Here is a 25399-nt window from a genome sequence, read left to right on the forward strand (position 1 = left end):
CTTGCTTAGTTTCCAACAAACCTGACAACCTCTGAGGATGCATCAGGAGAAACATCAGGAGGGAATGCTTTTGGAACATAGCTATACAGCACGGAAAACTCACAGTAACCCAGTGTTTATGGTCCTGAAAGTCTTTGACAACACATTGCTTTGTTGCCATTCGTGCAAATCTGCAGTTTTTTGCTCAGTCGTAATAAATTTCATTAAAAATTGACACAAATAGTAAAGATTTTTTTTTACAAAACTAGTTCAATGTCTCTTTCCAGTTTCCATCCCCTAAAAAATCTGCTTCTGTTGGGGGAAAGGTGCTTTCAGGGAGGGGAAGGGGAAGGGAAATGATCAAAAGACAGGAAGAAAAAGGAAAGAAATAGGGCAAGAAAGAAGGGACATAGTAAAGAATATAAATGCTATATACAGGAATACCTCCAAGTGAGATGGCAACCAACCCTGTGTAACGTTTCAATGGTATCCATTTGTAAAAGCCGTTGCAATCAAAGGCCCCTAAAATTGTACAATTGTTAGCGTCATCAGTGTGATACAAGGGAAAAGATTATGATTTTGTAATTTTTTTTCTTGCATGAAGTTATTTTTCAAAATCACCAGGACGTGTGTTGTTAGCATGAATGTGGCCAAACCTGCAAACATCTCTCCAGGTTTAGTGCTAGAGGTATTTTTCCAGGACCGGGTCAATTTGGAATAGCATTTCCAAAGCTGCTTGTAGTAGAAACAGTTGGTCTGAAACCTATTACAAAGGCAGCCGCTTCTTGCAGAATGTTATTGGACTTGAAATTAAAGCGCCAGCTATGTGCAGGTCTACACAAAAATAATTTAAAAGGTCACATTAGTGCAAGGGAAAGCACAGCGCCAAGTGCCATGTTATTCTTTGCAAACCAGGCTACGGCAAAGGTCAACACCGCACACTTTTTTCAAGCACAACCCTCTCTTTTCCTTTAGGCAAAAACATACAAAATGGAAATGAGGAGCATTGTGCGTGTTAACAGATGGCAAGTTTCTACTGCTGTAATTCTTAACAGAATCATAATCTATATTTCGTAATATTGGCAATGCGATTGGCAGGTTACTCTGGCAGGTGTAAGAAGACTTCCATATAGCCGTTGATTAGTTTGTATTGTTTTTCCAACACTTTTGAAAAATTAGATAGGTATGGCAAATGTTACATCTTCCAAATTCCACTGAAAGCCATTGAGTTAAGTGGCCTTTACATAGTATTAGGCATTCATGCTAACACACACCATCAGAACACAGTAAAATCAAAGACAATACAACTTTGCATGCAACTTGTTAAGCATAATTTCAACACTCCCAAATTAGTAATTTGAACCCACATATTATATTATATTATTATTGACACTTGCTAAAAAGGCTGATCTTCCTTTTTATCTTCTACATCAGGGGTCCACAAACTTTTTAAACAGAGGGCCAGGTCACAGTTCTTCAAACTGCTGGAGGGCCGGATTATAATTTGAAAAAAACATGAATGAATTCCTATGCATACCACATATCTTATTTGTAGTGCAAAAATCACTTAAAAACAATACAATAATTAAAATGAAGAACAATTTAACAAATACAAACTTATTAGTATCTCAATGGGAAGTGTGGGCCTGCTTTTGGCTGATGAGGTAGGATTGTTGTCATTGTTGTTGTGTGCTTTCAAGTCGTTTCAGACTTAGGTTGACCCTGAGCGAGGGCCGGGTAAATGACCTTGGAGGGCCGCATCCGGCCCCCGGGCCTTAGTTTGAGGACCCCTGTTCTACATAGTCTACCGTATCATTGCATAACAAATTAATGTATAGTGTCCGAAACTTATTTACAACAATTTATTTACAACATTTGTATACCGCTTTTCTCACCCCGAAACTGTAGCTTTCTGGTGAGGAAATTATCTCATGAACAAAGTGGGAAGACTTTATTTCTAAAAGTATACATTATGGATTACTGTAATGCACTCTACGTGGGGCTGCCCTTGAAGACGGCTCGGAAATTTCAATTGGCCCAGTGGGCGGCAGCCAGGTTACTTACTGGGGTGGCTTACAGGGAGCAGTCAACCCCCCTGTTTAAGGAGCTCCATTGGCTGCTGTCCATTTTCCGATCCCAATTCAAGGTGCAGGTTCTGACCCACAAAGCCCTGAACGGTTTGGGACCTGCCTACCTGCATGACCGCATTTCTGTGTACGAACCCACGCAATCTCTTTATCTGGGGAGGCCCTGCTCTCACTCCCACCTCCCTTGGAGCGTGATTGGTGGGGACAAGGGAGAGGGCCTTCTCCATGGTTGCCCCTCGACTCCGGATCTCACTCCCCAAGGATATCAGACAAGCATTGGCAGTCTTTAAGAGGAGCCTGAAAACGTGGCTGTTCCAGTGTGCCTTCCCTGAATAAAGGAAACAATCCCTTGCAAATACTCTGAGAAGCACTTTAATTACCCATTGGGTTGCTCTTTACTTTTGATTTTAAACCCTCAAAATAAATACAGTCTTCAAAGGCAACCCCACGTAGAGTGCATTGCAGTAATCTATTCGGGATGTAACAAGAGCGTGGACCACTGTAGCCACAGGGTGACTCTCATAGTGGTAAAATTCATCGCAGTGGCAACAAGGCTGAGAAAGCAACTAACCTCCAATAGAGGTATTACGTGAAACTATGTAGATGTATCTTGTACAATGGACTTCTCCTGAGATGGGAGAATTTATAATGACTGTTGGTTTCACTGATGGGTCTATGGACCGTAATAAATGTTGTTGTTGTTGTTATTTTATGATTACTTACGGCGATTCCGTGGCCAAAGCTGGAGCCTGGCTGGGGGCTGGCGGCGCTTATGTAGTTGCCCACACCGGAGTCCTGGCTGGCCGCCCCGTAGAGGTCTGCCACGGGGCCTGGGCTGTTTGCCCCTGGGAAGCCTCCAGGCCGGGCTGGGTTGGAGCCTGCCGGGGAAGCGGGTGCGCCAAAATTCGGTTGAGCACTGTAGCTATTCAAGACTGGTGTGCAGAGAATAAAGCTGAGTATGAGGCCACAAGCCAAGCATGCACAGTTATTACAAAGCCAGACACTAATTAAAAAAGAAAAGAAAAGAAAAAAGAGAACAGAACAGAAAGGAAACAGCCTAGGTCCAACTTCTAACATTTAACCAAGGCCATGCGAAAGAAGAGCAAGTACTCAATCATAGTCAGCCCATACTACTAAGAAGCTTGGAGCTCCAAATAGAGATATGTATAAAGAGAGAAGGGAAAAAAAATCATTCAACACACTACTGCAACCAGAGACTGTGGGTGCTCGGTTTCACCAAATTATCACAAAAAAATATGTATTTTCCAACATCCTGATTTGATGCTCATGCAGTAGTCAAACGAGTTTTCTAAGATCTGGGCACGTCGAGACAGCATTCACATCCCATGCAAACTACAAAGGAACTAGTTTTAGACTACACATTGTGTTAATATTGATATTAAATGTTGACAGCAAAGAAAGCAAATCATAGCTAGGAAAACGTGTCTTTTTGGATCCCCTGTAGATTTTCAGATTCAAAAATAAATACAGCCTGGCCCCTGGCCCTTGGAGTTCGGAAAATAAGTGAAGGATTGGAGGTTTGAAATGTTTTTTTTTTCCTTTAAATTAAAACAACGAAACAAACAAATGATATGCAATGGAACAATCTATAGGTACAAGTGATAGTTGAGTCACTTTTAACTCCCCCCACCGAATGTAAAAATACAAGCGCCTGTCTCCTTTTCTCCCAAGGCTTATTCTGGTCCTAACCAGAATACATCACAAAAAGAACAGCTATAAGCAGAAATAATCCTGTAAGTGGATATACTACGAGCTTAATTATTTCCAAAGTCACATGGGATATATGTAGATATATAAAATATTTGATCAAGTAATAAAGGATCTACTTGCTACACATGGAAATACAGTAGAATCTCGCTTATCCGACATTCCGGGATATCCAATGCTGACGCCCCCCCCCCCTTTTCCTCCAGCATTTCCCCTTCAATAAGAGCGCTCCCCAACTCTATCTCCATTCCCAATAAGTGAAAAAGGCAAGACAAGGAGGAGGAGGAGGGAGGAAAGGGGGAAAAGAGGAAGGACCGGAAGTAGAAGCGCCCTCCCTCCTTCCCTCCATGATTTCCACGCTCCTTTTCCGCATCCGGGCACTTCCTGCTGGGCCGCTTTAGCTGCGCCAGACGAGTAACAGTAATTATCTGACATTTCCGTTTATCCGACGTTCTGCCTGTCAGGTATACCGCTGGGTCTTAGAATGAAACACACACTCATAAGAACAGGTCCTGGAATTGCAGTTTATTCAATCCACACAGTACAACAGCAAAGAGAGAACTGAGGTTTCCCGCCAGGATTCTCCCAATCCCCCCTCCTGGCCTCGCTTCCCCCTTCCCCCTTGGCTTATCACAGTTTAGACTACAATTCCTTTCCCACATCTTCAAAGTGAAAGCTTGGCCCCAGATGGCCCTACTATAAACTAATCTATCATGGCTACTCCCCCTACTGACAGGACAGTGTCAGGAAGAAGACTTCGTGGAATCTCTTGGAAGCATGAAGGCACATCCTGACACTGCCGACCCATTTATGTTGGATAAGCAAGTCTCTACTGTAGTTTTGTCTTTTGGCTTGTTTGCTAGGGCTGGGCGGTTTCGTTTCGTTAATTCGTAATTCGTTAAAAATTCGTTATTTTTCTTGATAACGAAGCGATAACGAACCATTCTGGAGCAACTTAAAAACGAAACGAATTTTTAAATTCGTTTCGTAAATGCTTCGGATTTGTTATGTATTCGTTTCGTTATCGGTTTGAGGTCGTTTCGTTATTATTTCCGCATGTCTGGGGCAAGTTTTATAGTTGATTTTTGTTTAATTAGTGAAAAAAAATTATAATATCACACCAACAGTCAACAACAGAGGGAGAGGGAAGCTTCAGAAGTTCCCCCTCTCCCATTTGGAGGTTTTTTAGCATATTGCGCGGTCGCGTCCGCCATTAACGAATCGATTCGTTATTGTTTCGTATTTGTTTCGTTAATGTTTCGTAATTTTTTTAACATTTACGAAATTTTGTAAATATTGAACCTTTTAAAAGAAAAATTTCGGAATTCTTTTAAATATCAAAACGCAAAAAACCCCAACTAACGAATCGATTTTAGAAACAAATTTTTCCGTTGTTACCCAGGCCTATTGTTTGCTAGTAGTGAAAGAGGAAGGTGAAAGAGTCCCCCTGCCCTTCACCACCTTATGAAGGGAAACCCTACTGTTTTTTTCAGCTGATCTTTCCATGTCTCTTGCTTAATTGCTCTAACCAAAATGCTCTAAAGCACTCCCAACTCCCAACACAAACTCAGGTACTTGTGTTCTGGCATAGACATGCCTGTCGCTAGAGACTCTGCTGTGCCTCGGAGATGTCCGACTTGAAATATTTGGGGGGAAAACTACTCACCAAAATGAATTACCCGTATATACTCGAGTATAAGCCGCGGCACCTAATTTTACCACTTAAAAACGGGAAAAGTCATTTACTCAAGTATAAGCTGAGGGTGGGAAATGCAGCAGCTATGAGTAACTTTCAAAATGAGAATAGTTACCAATAAAATTAATAGTTACCAATATTTACATACAACTGTAATTTGAGATAATTTGAGATCATTATTCTAACCTTCTTCAATGTAAATGTGCTAACGAATCCTTCCAATACTAATAAAGAGAATAAAACAGTAAATGTGATAAAAATAATAATAGAGTAAAATAATGGAAATGTAATAATAACAGTAATAGAGTAAAATAATAAATATAACAATAACAAATAGAGTAAAATAGTAAATGTAATAATAACAGTAATAGAGTAAAATAATGAATGTAATAATAACAATAGAGAAAATAGTAAATGTAATAATAACAGTAATAACAGTAAAATAATGAATGTAATAATAACAAATAGAGTAAAATAGTAAATGTAATAATAACAGTAATAGAGTAAAATAATAAATATAATAATAAATAGAGTAAAATAATGTCAATGTAATAAAAATAATAATAGAGTAAAATAATGTCAATGTAATACAATATTAATAATTAGAGTAAAATAATAAATGTAATAAAATAATAAAATAATGAAAAATAATAAATGTAACAACAACAACAACAAAATAAATAATAAATAATCTTGACAAGAATAAGCCTTAAAATAGGGCTGAAAATTTCGGCTTACGCTCAAGTATATACGGTATGTACAAATAGGAGGGAAATGGGAGTGAATACGGAGAACTCCTGAGTCCAGTCCTTCCTGATAAGAAAACAACAGAGCACTGTTTCCGCCTCTCCCTGTGGGGAAATGAAATGGGAGAGTTGCAGAGCGAAGCCTCATCTTTCCATGCCTTGATTTGCTCAGCCTGCTTGGAGATGCAAGCTTGCCTGGCTTCCCAGAGGTCAAATGGTATGCAGCTTCAAGATACAGTCGGAGACCCTCTTCCTCATCCCACTCCTCCCTCCCCACCTGGGTGAAGAACACTCTTTGTGAGTTATATGCCTGTGGCATTTCACATTAGTTTTCGGTCTGCATCTTTCCAGGCTTTCTTCTGCACTCTGAAGTCAATTATCTACTTAGTGATGAGCAAACTACAGAGCACCTGCTGCAATGCAACCTGAGCCCTGCCACATGCACAATGGAGGACCTTCTTGCAGCAACACCAGAGGCACTCCAAGCGGCCAGATACTGGTCAAAGGACATTTAGAATCACAGAATCATATAATCAAAGAGTTGGAAGAGACCTCATGGGCCATCCAGTCCAATCCCCTGCCAAGAAGCAGGAATATTGCATTCAAAGCACCCCTGACAAATGGCCATCCAGCCTCTGCTTAAAAGCTTCCAAAGAAGGAGCCTCCACCACACTCCGTGGCAGAGAGTTCCACTGCTGAACGGCTCTCACAGTCAGGAAGTTCTTCCTAATGTTCAGATGGAATCTCCTCTCTTGTAGTTTGAAGCCATTGTTCCGTGTCCTAGTCTCCAAGGAAGCAGAAAACAAGCTTGCTCCCTCCTCCCTGTGCCTTCCTCTCACATATTTATACATGGCTATCATATCTCCTCTCAGCCTTCTCTTCTTCAGGCTAAACATGAACAGCTCTTTAAGCCGCTCCTCATAGGGCTTGTTCTCCAGACCCTTGATCATTTTAGTCGCCCTCCTCTGGACACATTCCAGCTTGTCAATATCTCTCTTGAATTGTGGTGCCCAGAATTGGACACAATATTCCAGGTGTGGTCTAAGCAAAGCGGAATAGAGGGGTAGCATGACTTCCTTAGATCTAGACACTATGCTCCTATTGAACTGTAAAAGCTCCTATTTCTTCTGCACTCTGAAGTCAATTATCTACTTAGAGCAGTGATGAGCAAACCACAGACCACCTGCTGCAATGCACCCTGAGCCCTGCCACATGCACAATGGAGGACCTTCTTGCGGCAACACCAGAGGCACTCCAAGTGGCCAGATACTGGTCAAAGGACATTTAATCAACTACCAAGCTTGCAAACTTTGTGTTTTGTTTGTTTGTTAAAAAAATGCAGTACAACTGTTTGGTCTGCTCCTGACACGATAAATAAATAAATAGTGATGAGGCCAAGGAAACACCACTAACTGGACACCCGGAAGCCTCCTCCAAAGCCCCACACAGTAAATGGGGGTCTTTCCACCTCTATCAGCCACTCATACTATAAAACAGAACAACAACAGTAGCAATTGAAATATTGCATGTAGGTAATTGGCACACCCTGAAACAATACAAGTCTATAAAGTCCTAACATGAAGGATTTAAAATACGCATGCTGTTGGGAAGTAAATATGGAACAAACAGCATTGATTAAGCGGTTGAGATCATATTTGTCACTGGTATATTCTCTCTAACTAAAAAGAAAGTATTAAACCTAGGAGAGATGAATCGACAACTCAAGGAGAACCTGGTTTTAATAGAGGAGGGCAGACGAACTCGTATAGCCAACTTGTTTCTATCTGGCAGGGGAGCGTGCTTGCTCCATCCATGTTCAACATCTACACAAATGACCAGCATAGAGAGTTTCATCTATGCTGATGATCGTACCATTACTGCTCAAGCAGGGAGCTTTGAGATGATAGAACAGAAGCTTTCCGAAGCTCTCTAACTGCCTATTACAGGGGAAACCAGCTGATCCCCAACCCATCTAAAACACAGACATGTGCCTTTCATCTCAAGAACAGAGAAGCCTCCCAAGCTCTGAAGATCAACCTGGACACAGCATATTATCTAATATGCTCCATCCATGTTCAACATCTACACAAATGACCAGCCACTGCCAGAAGGGACAGAGAGTTTCATCTATGCTGATGATCGTGCCATTACTGCTCAAGCAGGGAGCTTTGAGATGGCTGAACAGAAGCTTTCCGAAGCTCTCTAACTGCCTATTACAGGGGAAACCAGCTGATCCCCAACCCATCTAAAACACAGACATATGCCTTTCATCTCAAGAACAGAGAAGCATCCTGAGCTCTGAAGATCACCTGGGACGGAATCCCACTGGAGCATTGCAGCACACCCAAATACCTGGGAATCATTCTGGACCGTGCTCTTCCCTACAAGAAGCATTGCCTGAACACCAAGCAAAAGTGGGTGCTAGAAACAATATCATACGAAAGCTGACTGGCACAACCTGGGGATCACAACCAGATACAGTGAAGACATCTGCCCTTGTGCTGTGCTACTCTGCTCCCAGTATGCATGCCCAGTGTGGAACACATCTCACCATAATAAAACAGTGGATGTGGCTCTTAATGAGACATGCCGCATTATCATGGGGTGTCTGCGCCCTACACCACTGGAGAAATTACACTGCTTAGCCGGTATTGCACCACCTGACATCCGCTGGAAGGTAGCAGCCAGTAGTGAAAGGACCAAGGCAGAGACATCTCCAGCTCATCCCCTATTTGGGTATCAGCCAGCACGTCAACGACTTAAATCTAGAAATAGTTTTCTAAGATCTACAGAGACACTCGCTGGAACGCCTCAGCAAGCGAGAGTCCAAAAGTGGCAGGCTCAAGCCCAGAACCTCAATCCATGGCTGATACCAAATGAGAGACTCCCCCGGGCACACAGAACACTGGGCAACTTGGAATGCACTGAACAGACTGCACTCTGGCACCACAAGATGCAGAGCCAACCTTTACAAATGGGGCTACAAAGTGGAATCCACGACATGCGAGTGTGGAGAAGAGCAAACTACAGACCACCTACTGCAATGCAACCTGAGCCCTGCTACATGCACAATGGAGGACCTTCTTGCAGCAACACCAGAAGCACTCCAAGTGGCCAGAGACTGGTCAAAGGACATTTAACCAACTACCAAACTCACAAGTTTTGTATTTTGTCTGTTTGTTTGCTTTGTTCTGTTAGAAATGTAATATAATGGACTGGTTGCTCCGACACGACAAATAAGTAAAAAAGGGTAGTTTCAGGTGGAGAGAACTAAAGAAAGTAACTCAGTTACACCAGCTAGCGCCGGGAAAACAAAGCATTTTTTCAAAATATTAAAGATTAAATGTCATGCTAACATTTGGCGTTTTCACTCATGGAGAAAAACATCCAGCGGAGATATTCGGAGTCCCTTTATTAACTTGCTAGAGCAGACTTTTCTTTTACAGTTCAGTAAAGTAAAGATAGGCTTTCCTGACAGCTTGGCAGGAAAACCTCCATTACCCGGGTAGATAAAAGTCTGAGCTTTGTGTAGGGAGCAGTGCAAACCATACCCCCCCCCCCCCCACGAGAATGGTAGTACTTATAGAATCATAGAATCAAAGAGTTGGAAGAGACCTCATGGGCCATCCAGTCCAACCCCCTGCCAAGAAGCAGGAATATTGCATTCAAATCACCCCTGACAGATGGCCATCCAGCCTCTGCTTAAAAGCTTCCAAAGAAGGAGCCTCCACCACACTCCGGGGCAGAGAGTTCCACTGCTGAACGGCTCTCACAGTCAGGAAGTTCTTCCTCATGTTCAGATGGAATCTCCTCTCTTGTAGTTTGAAGCCATTGTTCCGCGTCCTAGTCTCCAAGGAAGCAGAAAACAAGCCTGCTCCCTCCTCCCTGTGGCTTCCTCTCACATATTTATACATGGCTATCATATCTCCTCTCAGCCTTCTCTTCTTCAGGCTAAACATGCCCAGTTCCCTAAGCCGCTCCTCATAGGGCTTGTTCTCCAGACCCTGGATCATTTTAGTCGCCCTCCTCTGGACACATTCCAGCTTGTCAATATCTCTCTTGAATTGTGGTGCCCAGAATTGGACACAATATTCCAGGTGTGGTCTAAGCAAAGCGGAATAGAGGGGTAGCATGACTTCCTTAGATCTAGACACTATGCTCCTATTGAACTGTAAAAGCTCCTATTTCTTCTGCACTCTGAAGTCAATTATCTACTTAGAGCAGTGATGAGCAAACCACAGACCACCTGCTGCAATGCACCCTGAGCCCTGCCACATGCACAATGGAGGACCTTCTTGCGGCAACACCAGAGGCACTCCAAGTGGCCAGATACTGGTCAAAGGACATTTAATCAACTACCAAGCTTGCAAACTTTGTGTTTTGTTTGTTTGTTAAAAAAATGCAGTACAACTGTTTGGTCTGCTCCTGACACGATAAATAAATAAATAGTGATGAGGCCAAGGAAACACCACTAACTGGACACCCGGAAGCCTCCTCCAAAGCCCCACACAGTAAATGGGGGTCTTTCCACCTCTATCAGCCACTCATACTATAAAACAGAACAACAACAGTAGCAATTGAAATATTGCATGTAGGTAATTGGCACACCCTGAAACAATACAAGTCTATAAAGTCCTAACATGAAGGATTTAAAATACGCATGCTGTTGGGAAGTAAATATGGAACAAACAGCATTGATTAAGCGGTTGAGATCATATTTGTCACTGGTATATTCTCTCTAACTAAAAAGAAAGTATTAAACCTAGGAGAGATGAATCGACAACTCAAGGAGAACCTGGTTTTAATAGAGGAGGGCAGACGAACTCGTATAGCCAACTTGTTTCTATCTGGCAGGGGAGCGTGCTTGCTCCATCCATGTTCAACATCTACACAAATGACCAGCATAGAGAGTTTCATCTATGCTGATGATCGTACCATTACTGCTCAAGCAGGGAGCTTTGAGATGATAGAACAGAAGCTTTCCGAAGCTCTCTAACTGCCTATTACAGGGGAAACCAGCTGATCCCCAACCCATCTAAAACACAGACATGTGCCTTTCATCTCAAGAACAGAGAAGCCTCCCAAGCTCTGAAGATCAACCTGGACACAGCATATTATCTAATATGCTCCATCCATGTTCAACATCTACACAAATGACCAGCCACTGCCAGAAGGGACAGAGAGTTTCATCTATGCTGATGATCGTGCCATTACTGCTCAAGCAGGGAGCTTTGAGATGGCTGAACAGAAGCTTTCCGAAGCTCTCTAACTGCCTATTACAGGGGAAACCAGCTGATCCCCAACCCATCTAAAACACAGACATATGCCTTTCATCTCAAGAACAGAGAAGCATCCTGAGCTCTGAAGATCACCTGGGACGGAATCCCACTGGAGCATTGCAGCACACCCAAATACCTGGGAATCATTCTGGACCGTGCTCTTCCCTACAAGAAGCATTGCCTGAACACCAAGCAAAAGTGGGTGCTAGAAACAATATCATACGAAAGCTGACTGGCACAACCTGGGGATCACAACCAGATACAGTGAAGACATCTGCCCTTGTGCTGTGCTACTCTGCTCCCAGTATGCATGCCCAGTGTGGAACACATCTCACCATAATAAAACAGTGGATGTGGCTCTTAATGAGACATGCCGCATTATCATGGGGTGTCTGCGCCCTACACCACTGGAGAAATTACACTGCTTAGCCGGTATTGCACCACCTGACATCCGCTGGAAGGTAGCAGCCAGTAGTGAAAGGACCAAGGCAGAGACATCTCCAGCTCATCCCCTATTTGGGTATCAGCCAGCACGTCAACGACTTAAATCTAGAAATAGTTTTCTAAGATCTACAGAGACACTCGCTGGAACGCCTCAGCAAGCGAGAGTCCAAAAGTGGCAGGCTCAAGCCCAGAACCTCAATCCATGGCTGATACCAAATGAGAGACTCCCCCGGGCACACAGAACACTGGGCAACTTGGAATGCACTGAACAGACTGCACTCTGGCACCACAAGATGCAGAGCCAACCTTTACAAATGGGGCTACAAAGTGGAATCCACGACACGCGAGAGTAGAGAAGAGCAAACTACAGACCACCTACTGCAATGCAACCTGAGCCCTGCTACATGCACAATGGAGGACCTTCTTGCAGCAACACCAGAAGCACTCCAAGTGGCCAGAGACTGGTCAAAGGACATTTAACCAACTACCAAACTCACAAGTTTTGTATTTTGTCTGTTTGTTTGCTTTGTTCTGTTAGAAATGTAATATAATGGACTGGTTGCTCCGACACGACAAATAAGTAAAAAAGGGTAGTTTCAGGTGGAGAGAACTAAAGAAAGTAACTCAGTTACACCAGCTAGCGCCGGGAAAACAAAGCATTTTTTCAAAATATTAAAGATTAAATGTCATGCTAACATTTGGCGTTTTCACTCATGGAGAAAAACATCCAGCGGAGATATTCGGAGTCCCTTTATTAACTTGCTAGAGCAGACTTTTCTTTTACAGTTCAGTAAAGTAAAGATAGGCTTTCCTGACAGCTTGGCAGGAAAACCTCCATTACCCGGGTAGATAAAAGTCTGAGCTTTGTGTAGGGAGCAGTGCAAACCATACCCCCCCCCCCCCCCCCACGAGAATGGTAGTACTTATAGAATCATAGAATCAAAGAGTTGGAAGAGACCTCATGGGCCATCCAGTCCAACCCCCTGCCAAGAAGCAGGAATATTGCATTCAAATCACCCCTGACAGATGGCCATCCAGCCTCTGCTTAAAAGCTTCCAAAGAAGGAGCCTCCACCACACTCCGGGGCAGAGAGTTCCACTGCTGAACGGCTCTCACAGTCAGGAAGTTCTTCCTCATGTTCAGATGGAATCTCCTCTCTTGTAGTTTGAAGCCATTGTTCCGCGTCCTAGTCTCCAAGGAAGCAGAAAACAAGCCTGCTCCCTCCTCCCTGTGGCTTCCTCTCACATATTTATACATGGCTATCATATCTCCTCTCAGCCTTCTCTTCTTCAGGCTAAACATGCCCAGTTCCCTAAGCCGCTCCTCATAGGGCTTGTTCTCCAGACCCTGGATCATTTTAGTCGCCCTCCTCTGGACACATTCCAGCTTGTCAATATCTCTCTTGAATTGTGGTGCCCAGAATTGGACACAATATTCCAGGTGTGGTCTAACCAAAGCGGAATAGAGGGGTAGCATGACTTCCTTAGATCTAGACACTATGCTCCTATTGATGCAGGCCAAAATCCCATTGGCTTTTTTTGCCGCCACATCACATTGTTGGCTCATGTTTAACTTGTTGTCCACGAGGACTCCAAGATCTTTTTCACACGTACTGCTCTCGAGCCAGGCTTTGTCCCCCATTCTGTATCTTTGCATTTCATTTTTTCTGCCACAGTGGAGTATCTTGCATTTGTAACTGTTGAACTTCATTTAACCCACACCATCTGGAGGTGGCCTATGTGCAAGGTAGATGATACAATGAGCAAACTTTCTAATTTAGGAACCACATGGCGGGTGATTGGGTCGGGAGGGGATTCTCCCCAAGCCCCCTCCTCTGCCCTTTCCTCCCCTTCCACTTCTCTTTTGGAGGCAGAAAGTGAAGTAAAGACAGGAAACATTTGGATCCCAAAAGGGTTGGTCTTGGTCAGGATGAGATGGTGGATGGGAGAGAAAAAGTATCCATGCAAGCCCATCTTTCCTGCTCCTGATATAGAATCCTAGACTCTTAGAGCTGGAAGAGACCCCCAAGGGCCATCCAGTCCAATCCCCTGCCATGCAAGAAGGCACACTCAACAACAATCAACAACAAAACTTTATATACCACTCTATCTCCCTGAGGGGACTCAGAGCAGTTTCCAAGTAACATAATCAATAAATACAAAGCAAACAACATAAACATAAAATTGACAAAACAATATAAGCATAAAAAACAGAATAGCACGTATGTATTTAAAACAATCCTGCCTGTTCAACACAATTTAAAGGGCCGGGCTGAGGCTAATGCAATTTGTAGAGGGCCCGGGAAATTAGGTAGAGTCTATGGCTAATAGGAGGAAATAACCTGGGTAATTGGTAAAAAAGATATGGCCATATTCAACAGTATCTGGGGCTGGGCTAGAACTAATCCAGGTCTTCAGGCTCTTACGAAAGGAGGGGAGGGATGGGGCCTGTCTTGTTTCTCTAGGAAGGGCATTCCAGAGGCAGGGGACCACCACTGAGAAGGCCCTCTCTCTTGTCCCCACCAACCGTGCTTGTAACGGTGGTGGGAGCGAGAGGAGGGCCTCCCTGGAAGATCTTAAAGGTCGTGCTGGTTCATAGTGGGAGATGCGATCACGAAGATAGACGGGACCCGAATCGTTTAGGACTTGATAGGTCATAACCTGCACCTTAAATTTGGCTCGGCGGCTTATTGGCAACCAGTGAAGCTGTTTTAAAAGGGGTGTTGTATGCTCCCTATAGTTTGCTCCAGTAAGGAGCCTGGCTGCCACCCGCTATACCAGTTGGAGCTTCCGGGCTGTCTTCAAGGGCAGCCCCACATAGAGCGCATTGCAATAGTCCAATCTGAATGTAACCAAGGTGTGGACCACACTGGCCAAGTCAGACGTCACGAGGTATCTCCCATTAAAGGGGGGCATTGGGTTAGAGCAGTGTTTCTCAACCTGGGGGTCGGGACCCCTGTGGGGGTCACAAGGGGGTGTGAGGGGTTGCCAAAGACCATCAGAAAACATAGTATTTTCTCAGTTCTTGTGGGTTTTTTCGGGCTATATGGCGATGTTCTAGGGGCATTTCTCCTGACGTTTCGCCTGCATCTATGGCAAGCGTCCTCAGGTGAGGTCACCTCTGAGGATGCTTGCAACCTCACCTCTGAGGATGCTTGCCATAGATGCAGGCGAAACGTCAGGAGAAATGCCTCTAGAACATGGCCATATAGCCCGAAAAAACCCACAAGAACTGAGTGATTCCAGCCATGAAAGCCTTCGACAATACATAGTATTTTCTGTTGGTCATGGGGGTTCTGTGTGGGAAGTTTGGCCCAATTCTATCATTGGTGGGGTTCAGAATGCTATTTCATTGTGGGTGAACTATAAATCCCAACAACTACAACCCCAAAATGTCAGGGTCTATTTTCTCCAAACTCTACCAGTGTTCACATTTGGGCATATTGAGTATCCATGCCAAGTTTGATCCAGATGCATAATTGTTTGAGTCCACAGTGTTCTCTGGATGTAAGTGAACTACAATTCCCAAACTCAAGGTCAATGCCCACCAAACCCTCCCAGTATTTTCTCTTGGTCATGGGAATTCTATGTTCCAAGTTTGATTCAATTCCATCATTGGTGGAGTTCAGAAGGCTCTTTGATTTTAGGTGAACTATAAATCCCAGCAACTCCAACATTCCCAAATGACAAAATCAATCCTTCCTCCAACCCCACCAGTATTCAAATTTGGGTATATCTGGTATTTGTGCCCAATTTGGTCCACTGAATGAAAACAGATCCTGCTTATCAGATATTTACATTACAATTCATAACAGTAGCAAATTTACAGTTATGAAGTAGGAATGAAAATAATTTGGGGGTCACCACAACATTAGGAACTGTATTAAGGGGTTGCGGCATTAGGAAGGTTAAGAAACACTGGGTTAGAGAGTTGGATAAGACGGAATGTCAGATAAGCGAAGGTCGGATAAGCGAGACTCTACTGTATAAGCATGATTGATAACTGGAAAATAGAGGGAGAAAATGTGGAGGCCGTGACAGACTTTGTATTTCTAGGCGCAAAGATTACTGCAGACGCAGACTGTGGCCAGGAAATCAGAAGACGCTTACTTCTTGGGAGGAGAGCAATGTCCAGTCTCAATAAAATAGTAAAGAGTAGAGACATCAGACTGGCAACAAAGATCCGCCTAGTCAAAGCCATGGTATTCCCTGTAGTCACCTACGGATGTGAGAGCTGGACCTTAGGGAAGGCTGAGCAAAGGAAGATCGATGCTTTTGAACTGTGGTGTTGGAGGAAAGTGCTGAGAGTGCCTTGGACTGCGAGAAGATCCAACCAGTCCATCCTCCAGGAAATAAAGCCCGACTGCTCACTGGAGGGAAGGATACTAGAGACAAAGTTGAAGTAGGTTCTTGTGGGTTTTTTCGGGCTATAGAGCCATGTTCTAGAGGCATTTCTCCTGACGTTTCGCCTGCATCTATGGCAAGCATCCTCACCTTCTCAACCTCTGAGGATGCTTGCCATAGATGCAGGCGAAACGTCAGGAGAAATGCCTCTAGAACATGGCTCTATAGCCCGAAAAAAACCCACAAGAACCTAGTGATTCCAGCCATGAAAGCCTTCGACAATACAAAGTTGAAGTCCTTTGGCCACATCACGAGGAGACAGCAAAGCCTAGAGAAGACAATTATGCTGGGGAAAGTGGAAGGCAAAAGGAAGAGGGGCCGACCAAGGGCAAGATGGATGGATGGCATCCTTGAAATGACTGGACTGACCTTGAAGGAGCTGGGGGTGGTGACGGCTGACAGGGAGCTCTGGCGTGGGCTGGTCCATGAGGTCACGAAGAGTCAGAGACGACTGAATGAATGAACAACTACAACTGTATAAGCAACGTTGGTGGTTTACATTGACTGCACAACTTACTGCAGAAGAAATGCACAGCCAGACTGTGACATTGAATGGCAAATAGACCATTAGAAGAGCTTGAGATGTGTTTCGCCTCTTTTTTGTTCACGTCCTACAAAATATTGGGTTGTAAAGATTTCAGAGGACGCTTTGGGAAAGTTCTTACGGCAGTGGCACTTTGCACAGGGTGCAGTGAATCAAAGACGATGGCGAGTCTCTTAAATGCCACAGAGACCCAACACTGTGCACACAGCTGAATAAGGTACTCATTATAAGACAAACTACCCTAATGTTCCAAGACGTCAGCAAGAGTTTAATGTTAGATGTGAAATAACCCCAAAAGATGGCGAAGGGAGACCCCATCTGTTATATATTTGAGAAACAAATCTCTTAAATCAGCCCACAAGATGGTAGGTTAAAGAGACAGAGAAGAGTGAGACATAGATTTCATTATATTTAAAAGCTCAACATCAATATGAGGCAGGGGAGGGAAGGCAGAGCTTAAGAGGGTAAGGATTTTTATCTCCAATGTTCTGCTTTAAATTGAATTGTGACAAGAGTGGCAACCAGCCAGAACTACTGTGTGTGGGTTTTTTTTTTTTTTTTGTCCAGGAGGACACTAGAAATAAGATTCGGGAAGAAGGGGAGAGTCAAAAAACAGAAAGCTTTTTAATCCCCGGAAGAACCATTGGGCTATGGGCCAAGCTAGGAATGGCCACGTTTGGTGGATTGCCAAGCACCTGGAAATGACATGGCTCCTTGTGCACATGCCATGTCATGGGATCGGACAAGACAAAGGTTCTCCTAGTCAGTTGTGAGGCTGATCGGGGTATAGGTTGGCTATCTGTGCTCAACAGGGTTACACTCCCCCTGAAGGTCCGCAGTCTGGGTGTCCTCCTGCACTCAGCGTTGACATTTGAAGCTCAGGTGTCAGCTGGTCCCTGGTCAGAGTGGTCCCTGGTCAGAGTGGTCCCTGGTCAGAGTGGTCCCTGGTCAGAGTGGTCCCTGGTCAGAGTGGTCCCTGGTCAAGTGGTCCCTGGTCAAGTGGTTCCTTGTCAATGGTCCCTGGTCAAAGTGGTTCCTGGTCAAGTGGTTCCTTGTCAGTGGTCCCTGGTCAGAGTGGTCCCTGGTCAAAGTGGTCCCTGGTCAAGTGGTCCCTGGTCAAGTGGTTCCTTGTCAATGGCCCCTGGTCAAAGTGGTCCCTGATCAAAGTGGTTCCTGGTCAAGTGGTCCCTTGTTAAAGTGGTCCCTGGTCAAGTGGTACCTAGTCAAGTGGTTCCTTGTCAATGGTCCCTGGTCAGAGTGGTCCCTGGTCAAAGTGGTTCCTGGTCAAGTGGTCCCTGGTCAAGTGGTTCCTTGTCAATGGTCCCTGGTCAAAGTGGTCCCTGATCAAAGTGGTTCCTGGTCAAGTGGCCCCTTGTAAAAGTGGTCCCTGGTCAAGTGGTACCTAGTCAATGGTCCCTGGTCAGAGTGGTCCCTTGTTAAAGTGGTCCTGGTCAAGTGGTACCTTGTCAATGGTCCCTGGTCAGAGTGGTCCCTGGTCAAAATGGTCCCTGGTCAAGTGGTTCCTTGTCAATGGTCCCTGCCTGGTCAAAGTGGTCCCTGGTCAAAAAAAGTTTGGGAACCACTGCCAGTGTAGTGTGATGCATTTTCCTCTTCTCTTCCAGTTGCACACTATGCTGAAAATCTTTGCCTGGAACTAGCCATGGGGACTCAGAATAGATGGAGATTGCCACAAAATATCAGGTGAGTGCCCCTCTGCATGGACCCAAGTGACTGGCATTCTTACCACACACCATAAGATGATTTCTACCCCAGAAAACCTTGCAGTGCCCCTTGTTGGTCACAACATTTTATGAACTACATGGTATTGCAATATTTTTTGAAAGAAATAAAAAAATGCACCCACAAAAATGATGGATTGCTATTTTGGGCCCTTTCTAAATTGGGGTCGTGGAGGTTGATGACTGCAAGGGGAGGAGGAGGCACAATGGCTAATGCAGCCCTAATCTCCAGGTTTTATTGGACCGTGGATCTAACCTTCCGGCCAGAGCCAGCGTGCGGCTCCCAAATGAGTCCCCGGTGGGACACTAATAGAGTAGTGCCAATCCGTTTTCCCCCTTCCCCCTTTAAGAAAGAGAACTCAGCCGCCACAGGAGCGAGGGAGAGGGTGGCCTGAATGCCGCTTTCCCTGCCCATTAACCCAGATTGCACACAGAGGTCCAGCAGGTTCGCATTCATTTAGAGCTAAAAATAACGACACAGGCTTGCAATCATGCACTTCACTTCACCATCTCACATTTTCCTGACGACTTAATAGGGAGAGTAAGACGCACATGAGTCAGCAACAACGTGTTATTCAACACCTCCCCTTCCCATCCCAAAATCAAATGGGGAGATTCCATTAGTGAGAGCAAATGCATCCAAGCTATAGAAAATAGCAGCATAATACAGGTGTGGGCTCTGATTATTCTATTTTTTTGTTCTATGGGGTCGCTGGGTGTAAGCTTGGGAGTGATCCTGGACTCGCCGCTGAGCCTGGAACCCCAGGTCTCGGCGGTGGCCGGGAGAGCTTTTGTGCAATTAAAACTTGTGCACCAGTTGCGCCCGTACCTTGGGAAGTCTGATCTGGCCACGGTGGTCCATGCTCTTGTTACATCCCGAATAGACTACTGCAACGCGCTCTACGTGGGGTTGCCCTTGAAGACTGTTCGGAAACTTCAACTAGTCCAGCGAGCGGCAGCCAGATTGCTCACTGGAGCGACATACAGGGAGCACCCCCCCCCCCTGCTATGCCAGCTCCACTGGCTGCTGGTTCAATTCCGAGCACAATTCAAGGTGCTGGTTTTAACCTACAAAACCCTGTACGGTTCCGGTCCAGTATATCTGTCCGAACGTATCTCCCTTTACGTCCCACCTCGGAGTTTGAGATCATCTGGGGAGGCCCTGCTCTCGACCCCACCACTGTCACAAGTGAGGCTGGTGGGGACGAGAAGCAGGGCCTTCTCAGTGGTGGCCCCTCACCTATGGAACTCACTCCCGGGGGAAATCAGAACATCATCATCCCTCCTCTCCTTCAGGAGGAGGGTGAAGACATGGTTGTGGAACCAGGCCTTTGGGCAACCAGGCAATTAAATAAGACAACTAAATAAGACAATCAGATGCGTAAGATCAGCAGGATTGTCGAAGTGGAATCAAAAACAGATCTTTGAGCTAGTGTACACTGATGGGTAGGAGGAAGAATTAGGTTTGTATTGTTTTATTGATTTTATCATTTTATTGTTTTTATTGGGATAATGGCCTGAATTGGGGGAACTTGAATTGCTGTACTTTTGTGATGATTGTTTTGTGTGGCAGGCATCTAAGTGTGCCTTACAGTTGTAAGCCGCCCTGGGTCCCCTTCGGGGTGAGAAGGGCGGGGTACAAGAACCCCAAATAAATAAATAAATAAATAAGTCAGTGGCAAAAACAACTCTGAAATTTGTTTGAAGATGTATTTGACGATTTCTGTGACGATATAACCAGGGAGGTAGAACTGAGGAAACAGGTTTAACTTTGAAACTGTCCTCAAATTAAGTGTGGTAGATAGTTGGGGCCCTATAATTGGAGGCGCTGTGTTCAGAGTTGCCAAAGCCAATTTGGGTCTATTATTGCATGAAGCATTCCGATGTGGCCAATCGCTGCATCTCAGCAATGGCAGTTTTATGATATGCTAGCTTAGGTACCCAGGGTTGCCTAGTCTAGATATTTTGTGATTCTAATTATTGGAAATAGTCTTTGGATTGGATGCATAGTACTATTAGAAAATGCATAACGAGGTGATGCTATTGCAAGGAGGCCCATAGAATCATAGAATCAAAGAGTTGGAAGAGACCTCTTGGGCCATCCAGTCCAACCCCCTGCCAAGAAGCAGGAATATTGCATTCAAATCACCCCTGACAAATGGCCATCCAGCCTCTGCTTAAAAGCTTCCAAAGAAGGAGCCTCCACCACACTCCAGGGCAGAGAGTTCCGCTGCTGAACGGCTCTCACAGTCAGGAAGTTCTTCCTCATGTTCAGATGGAATCTCCTCTCTTGTAGTTTGAAGCCATTGTTCCGCGTCCTAGTCTCCAAGGAAGCAGAAAACAAGCTTCCCTAAGCCGCTCCTCATAGGGCTTGTTCTCCAGACCCTGGATCATTTTAGTCGCCCTCCTCTGGACACATTCCAGCTTGTCAATCTCTCTCTTGAATTGTGGTGCCCAGAATTGGACACAATATTCCAGATGTGTTCTAACCAAAACAGAATAGAGGGGTAGCATTACTTCCTTAGATCTAGACACTATGCTCTTGATGCAGGCCAAAATCCCATTGGCTTTTTTTGCTCTCTGGATGGGGTGGACTACCACTCTCACCATCTTCTTCAATCCCTCCTAAATCCTGCCAGTATTTTAAGTTGGGTCATGATGAGTCTGTGTACCAAATTTGGCCGAACTCCATCAAGCCATACAAGACGTGGTCATACATACATACAAATGTATTTCCATTTAAAGTGTATGCATGCATGTATTAACATTCAGAGAGCTGTGTTTGGGTGTATAGGTATGTGGCTGTATAGTTGTATGGCTATATGGGTGTCTGGGTGCATCACTGTATGGTTGGTATAGGTGTAGGCTGCATGACTTTATGGGTATCAGCAGCATGTATGGCTGTATGTGTCAAAACTCATCCCTTTTCATTCAGGCTCCTTGTCTATGGGCCTCCTTGCAATAGCATCACCTGGTTATGCATTTTCTAATAGTACCATGCATACATACATACATAGCTGTATGTATGTAAGTATGTATGTATTTAATTGCTGGATTTGTGCATGTGATGGACTATTAAAACACGGAATCAAACTGTTGCAGATATGAGAAGTTTGTGTATTGTGTGTATTTTAATTTATATTATTTTCTGACAACACATTTAGCTCACAAAAACACACCTTTCATCCGAAAATGCACTTTCCAAAGCAGAATGAAAACACCAAGAATTCTCTTCATTTTCTATTATATTAAAATCTAATCTATTTAATCTATATCTATGTATATAATAAAAGTCAGGGTTTGTATGTGGAGGGAGGACGGGAGGGAGGTGTAAGTGGCAACGTTCAGATTGGCTGCCACTGTGGTACAATTTGCATATGGTCTCTGATTGGCTAGCGTGAAAATTCCAAGATTCTGAGGTGACAGAGGAGAGGAAAAAGCTTGAGGCTGTGTCAGAAAATTACCAATACAGACCAAACTTGACACACAGAGCCCACAAAACCCACTCTACATTCTACTGCAGTTTGGAGGAGGATGGAGTACCTTTTGCAGTACCTTCACTCACATCCTGAAAACAATGCGACCCTCATCCAATGATCAATAAAGACTAAACCTGGCATACAGAACCGCCATTACCCACTTTCTCTAATAACCCCAAGCAAGTACCTGATAAAAGTGAAAACGTGTGTGTGCGTGGCTTGGGTGTCCACTTACGCAGATAAGCTCCTTTATCCACAAACAGGTATAGCTCCCACTACCCAGGAGACACCAAAGGCCTTATAGTGAGCACCATGAATATGTCCAAGAGTCCTGCCAATGTCCTTCACAAACACCACACTGCCCACCACCAAAATGAAGGCTTTCATCTGGGGACAATTTCCTCCTAGATTTTCTGTGTTTCCTCCATCACAGGCATCACAGTGTTCCTGACTCTCTCAATTGGTATGGAATTTGGATGACCCCGCCCACTGCCACTCTCTTAATACTTTCCTATTTTCTATGGCACACAGCAAACAGAAGAACTGATCAGCAACTGAACATACTAGTGAGATTTGGGGAGAATTCACCATACTTCATAGGAGTTGTAGGCACTGAGTTCACCTGCAATCAATGAGCACTCTAAACTCCACCAAAGATGGAATTGGACCAAAATTGGCACACAGAGCCACCATGACCAACAAAAAAATACTGAGGTCTTTGGGGGGAAAATCACCTTGATTTGGGGGGCTTGTAGTTCACCTACATCCAGAGAGCAACCCAAACACTGATAGATCCGGACCAAACTTGGCACATATACGTAATATGCCGAAATGTGTTTACTGGAGGGATTTGGGGGGAATTGACCTTCCTTTCTGGGAGTTGCAGTTCACCCACAACAAGAAAAACTGTAACCTCCACCAGTGATTGACTCACCATAGTGGGAGTTGTAGTTTACCCTACAGCCAGAGAGCACACTGAACCCCACTGATGATGCATCTAGCGCAGGGGTCCTCAAACTAAGGCCCGGGGGCCAGATGCAGCCCTCCAAGGTCATTTACCCGGCCCTCACTCAGGGTCAACCTAAGTCTGAAACGACTTGAAAGCACACAACAACAACAACAATCCTATCTCATCAGCCAAAAGCAGGCCCACATTTCCCATTGGAATACTATTAAGTATATAGAATCATAGAATTATAGAATCCAAGAGTTGGAAGAGACCTCATGGGCCATCCAGTCCAACCCCCTGCCAAGAAGCAGGAATATTGCATTCAAATCACCCCTGACAGATGGCCATCCAGCCTCTGTTTAAAAGCTTCCAAAGAAGGAGCCTCCACCACACTCCGGGGCAGAGAGTTCCACTGCTGAACGGCTCTCACAGTCAGGAAGTTCTTCCTTGTGTTCAGATGGAATCTCCTCTCTTGTAGTTTGAAGCCATTGTTATGCGTCCTAGTCTCCAAGGAAGCAGAAAACAAGCTTGCTCCCTCCTCCCTGTGGCTTCCTCTCACATATTTATACATGACTATCATATCTCCTCTCAGCCTTCTCTTCTTCAAGCTAAACATGCCCAGCTCCTTAAGCCGCTCCTCATAGGGCTTGTTCTCCAGACCCTTGATCATTTTAGTCGCCCTCCTCTGGACACATTCCAGCTTGTCAATATCTCTCTTGAATTGTGGTGCCCAGAATTGGACACAATATTCCAGATGTGGTCTAACCAAAGCGGAATAGAGGGGTAGCATTACTTCCTTAGATCTAAACACTAGGCTCCTCTTGATGCAGGCCAAAATCCCATTGGCTTTTTTTGCCGCCACATCACATTGTTGGCTCATGTTTAACCTGTTGTCCACGAGGACTCCAAGATCTTTTTCACACGTACTGCTCTCGAGCCAGGCGTCCCCCATTTTGTATATTTGTTAACATTGTTCCTCATTTTAATTATTGTATTGTTTTTAAGTGTTTTTTTACACTGTGGCCTGGCCCTCTGTTTAAAAAGTTTGTGGACCCCTGATCTAGAGCAAACTTGCCCAACATGATAAACCTTTAAGTACTGATGGAAGGTTTTTGGAGTTAACCTGGCATGACGTGAGTTGTAGTTCACCCACAACCTTATGCATTTCTGTACAATTTAAAAAATGACTTTTTCAAATAACCCGGGCAAGGCTGGGAACCCAAGCTAGTTTTACATAAAATTAACATGATTCCTATTCCTCTGAGAAGCTCAAGACATCGTTCTCTTGTTGGGTCTTCATAGTATCCACACATGAACTCTATAAGGTGGCTTTCAGCCCAATATTTTTTCCAAATATTTCTGAATCTTGGTTTGTTGGTTTGAGGAATGCAGAACTCATGGATATAGAGGGGCAGCTGAACACATTTTTTCTCAATTTGAATCCTGTCTCAGCTCAGTTAAAAGGTGCTGCACATGCTGCTGGCATCACAACATTCAATGTAGCATAAATCTAGTATTTTTCCTGTTGGGTCAGGAGACACAACGCCTTTCTAGAAGACATGGCATCTAATTCAAATCCCCTCTGCCTCCTTTTGGATCTGGTATCATTCATATTCCGCAGCGCCTTATTCTGTTGTATGTACGCTCTCTACGTGGGGTTGCCTTTGAAGACGGCTCGGAAGCTCCAATTAGTCTAACGGTCGGCAGCCATGATACTAACAGGAGCGGAGCGCAGGGAGCACACAACTCCTCTGCTGCACCAGCTCCACTGGCTGCCGATTTGCTACCGGGCTCAATTCAAAGTGCTGGCGTTGGCCTTTAAAGCCCTAAACGGTTCTGGCCCAACCTATCTATCCGAACGTATCTCGGCCTATCAGCCCACCAGGACCCTAAGATCTTCTGGGGAGGCCTTGCTCTCTATCCCGCCTGCTTCACAGGTGCGGCTGGCGGGGACGAGAGACAGGGCCTTTTCTGTGGTGGCCCCTCGGCTCTGGAACGCCCTTCCCATGGAGGTAAGATCAGCCTCCTCGCTGATGGTATTCCGAAGAAGACTAAAAACTTGGATGTTCAAGCAGGCATTTGGTTAATTCAGTGCAATGAATGTGTTGATTACGGATTGGTAATATGGATGATGAAATTGGACCAGGATTTTAGTTAGGAGATGTATTGGATTGTGATTTACGTGTAATATTGTGTATTATGTTTTTATGGTTTTAATTGTATACTGTGTACTGTATATTCTGTTGTAAACCGCGTTGAGTCGCCAGTTAAGCTGAGAAACGGCAGTATACAAGGACAGTAAATAAATAAATAAATAAATATGTAC

General features: G+C 44.6%; 1 protein-coding gene across 16 annotated transcripts in view; it reads right to left on the bottom strand.

The window, feature by feature from the left end:
* MSI2 (musashi RNA binding protein 2) overlaps positions 1–25399 on the bottom strand; it is an 819550-nt gene that overhangs the window by 18727 nt on the left and 775424 nt on the right. For 11 of the 16 annotated variants that reach the window (XM_060757066.2, XM_060757071.2, XM_060757068.2 and 8 more), the window contains 2 exons: positions 2790–2998; positions 424–501 (listed from right to left, as the gene is read on the bottom strand). In XM_060757066.2, the coding sequence (XP_060613049.1) occupies positions 460–501; positions 2790–2998 (251 nt within the window). In that variant the 3' untranslated portion in view covers positions 424–459. The remainder of the gene's footprint in view (positions 1–423; positions 502–2789; positions 2999–25399) is intronic. The other 5 variants (XM_060757069.2, XM_060757078.2, XM_060757081.2 and 2 more) reach the window with 2 other exon arrangements.

The sequence above is a fragment of the Anolis sagrei genome, chromosome 11, assembly GCF_037176765.1.
Source record: "Anolis sagrei isolate rAnoSag1 chromosome 11, rAnoSag1.mat, whole genome shotgun sequence".
In the NCBI taxonomy this organism is placed as follows: Eukaryota; Metazoa; Chordata; class Lepidosauria; order Squamata; family Dactyloidae; genus Anolis; species Anolis sagrei.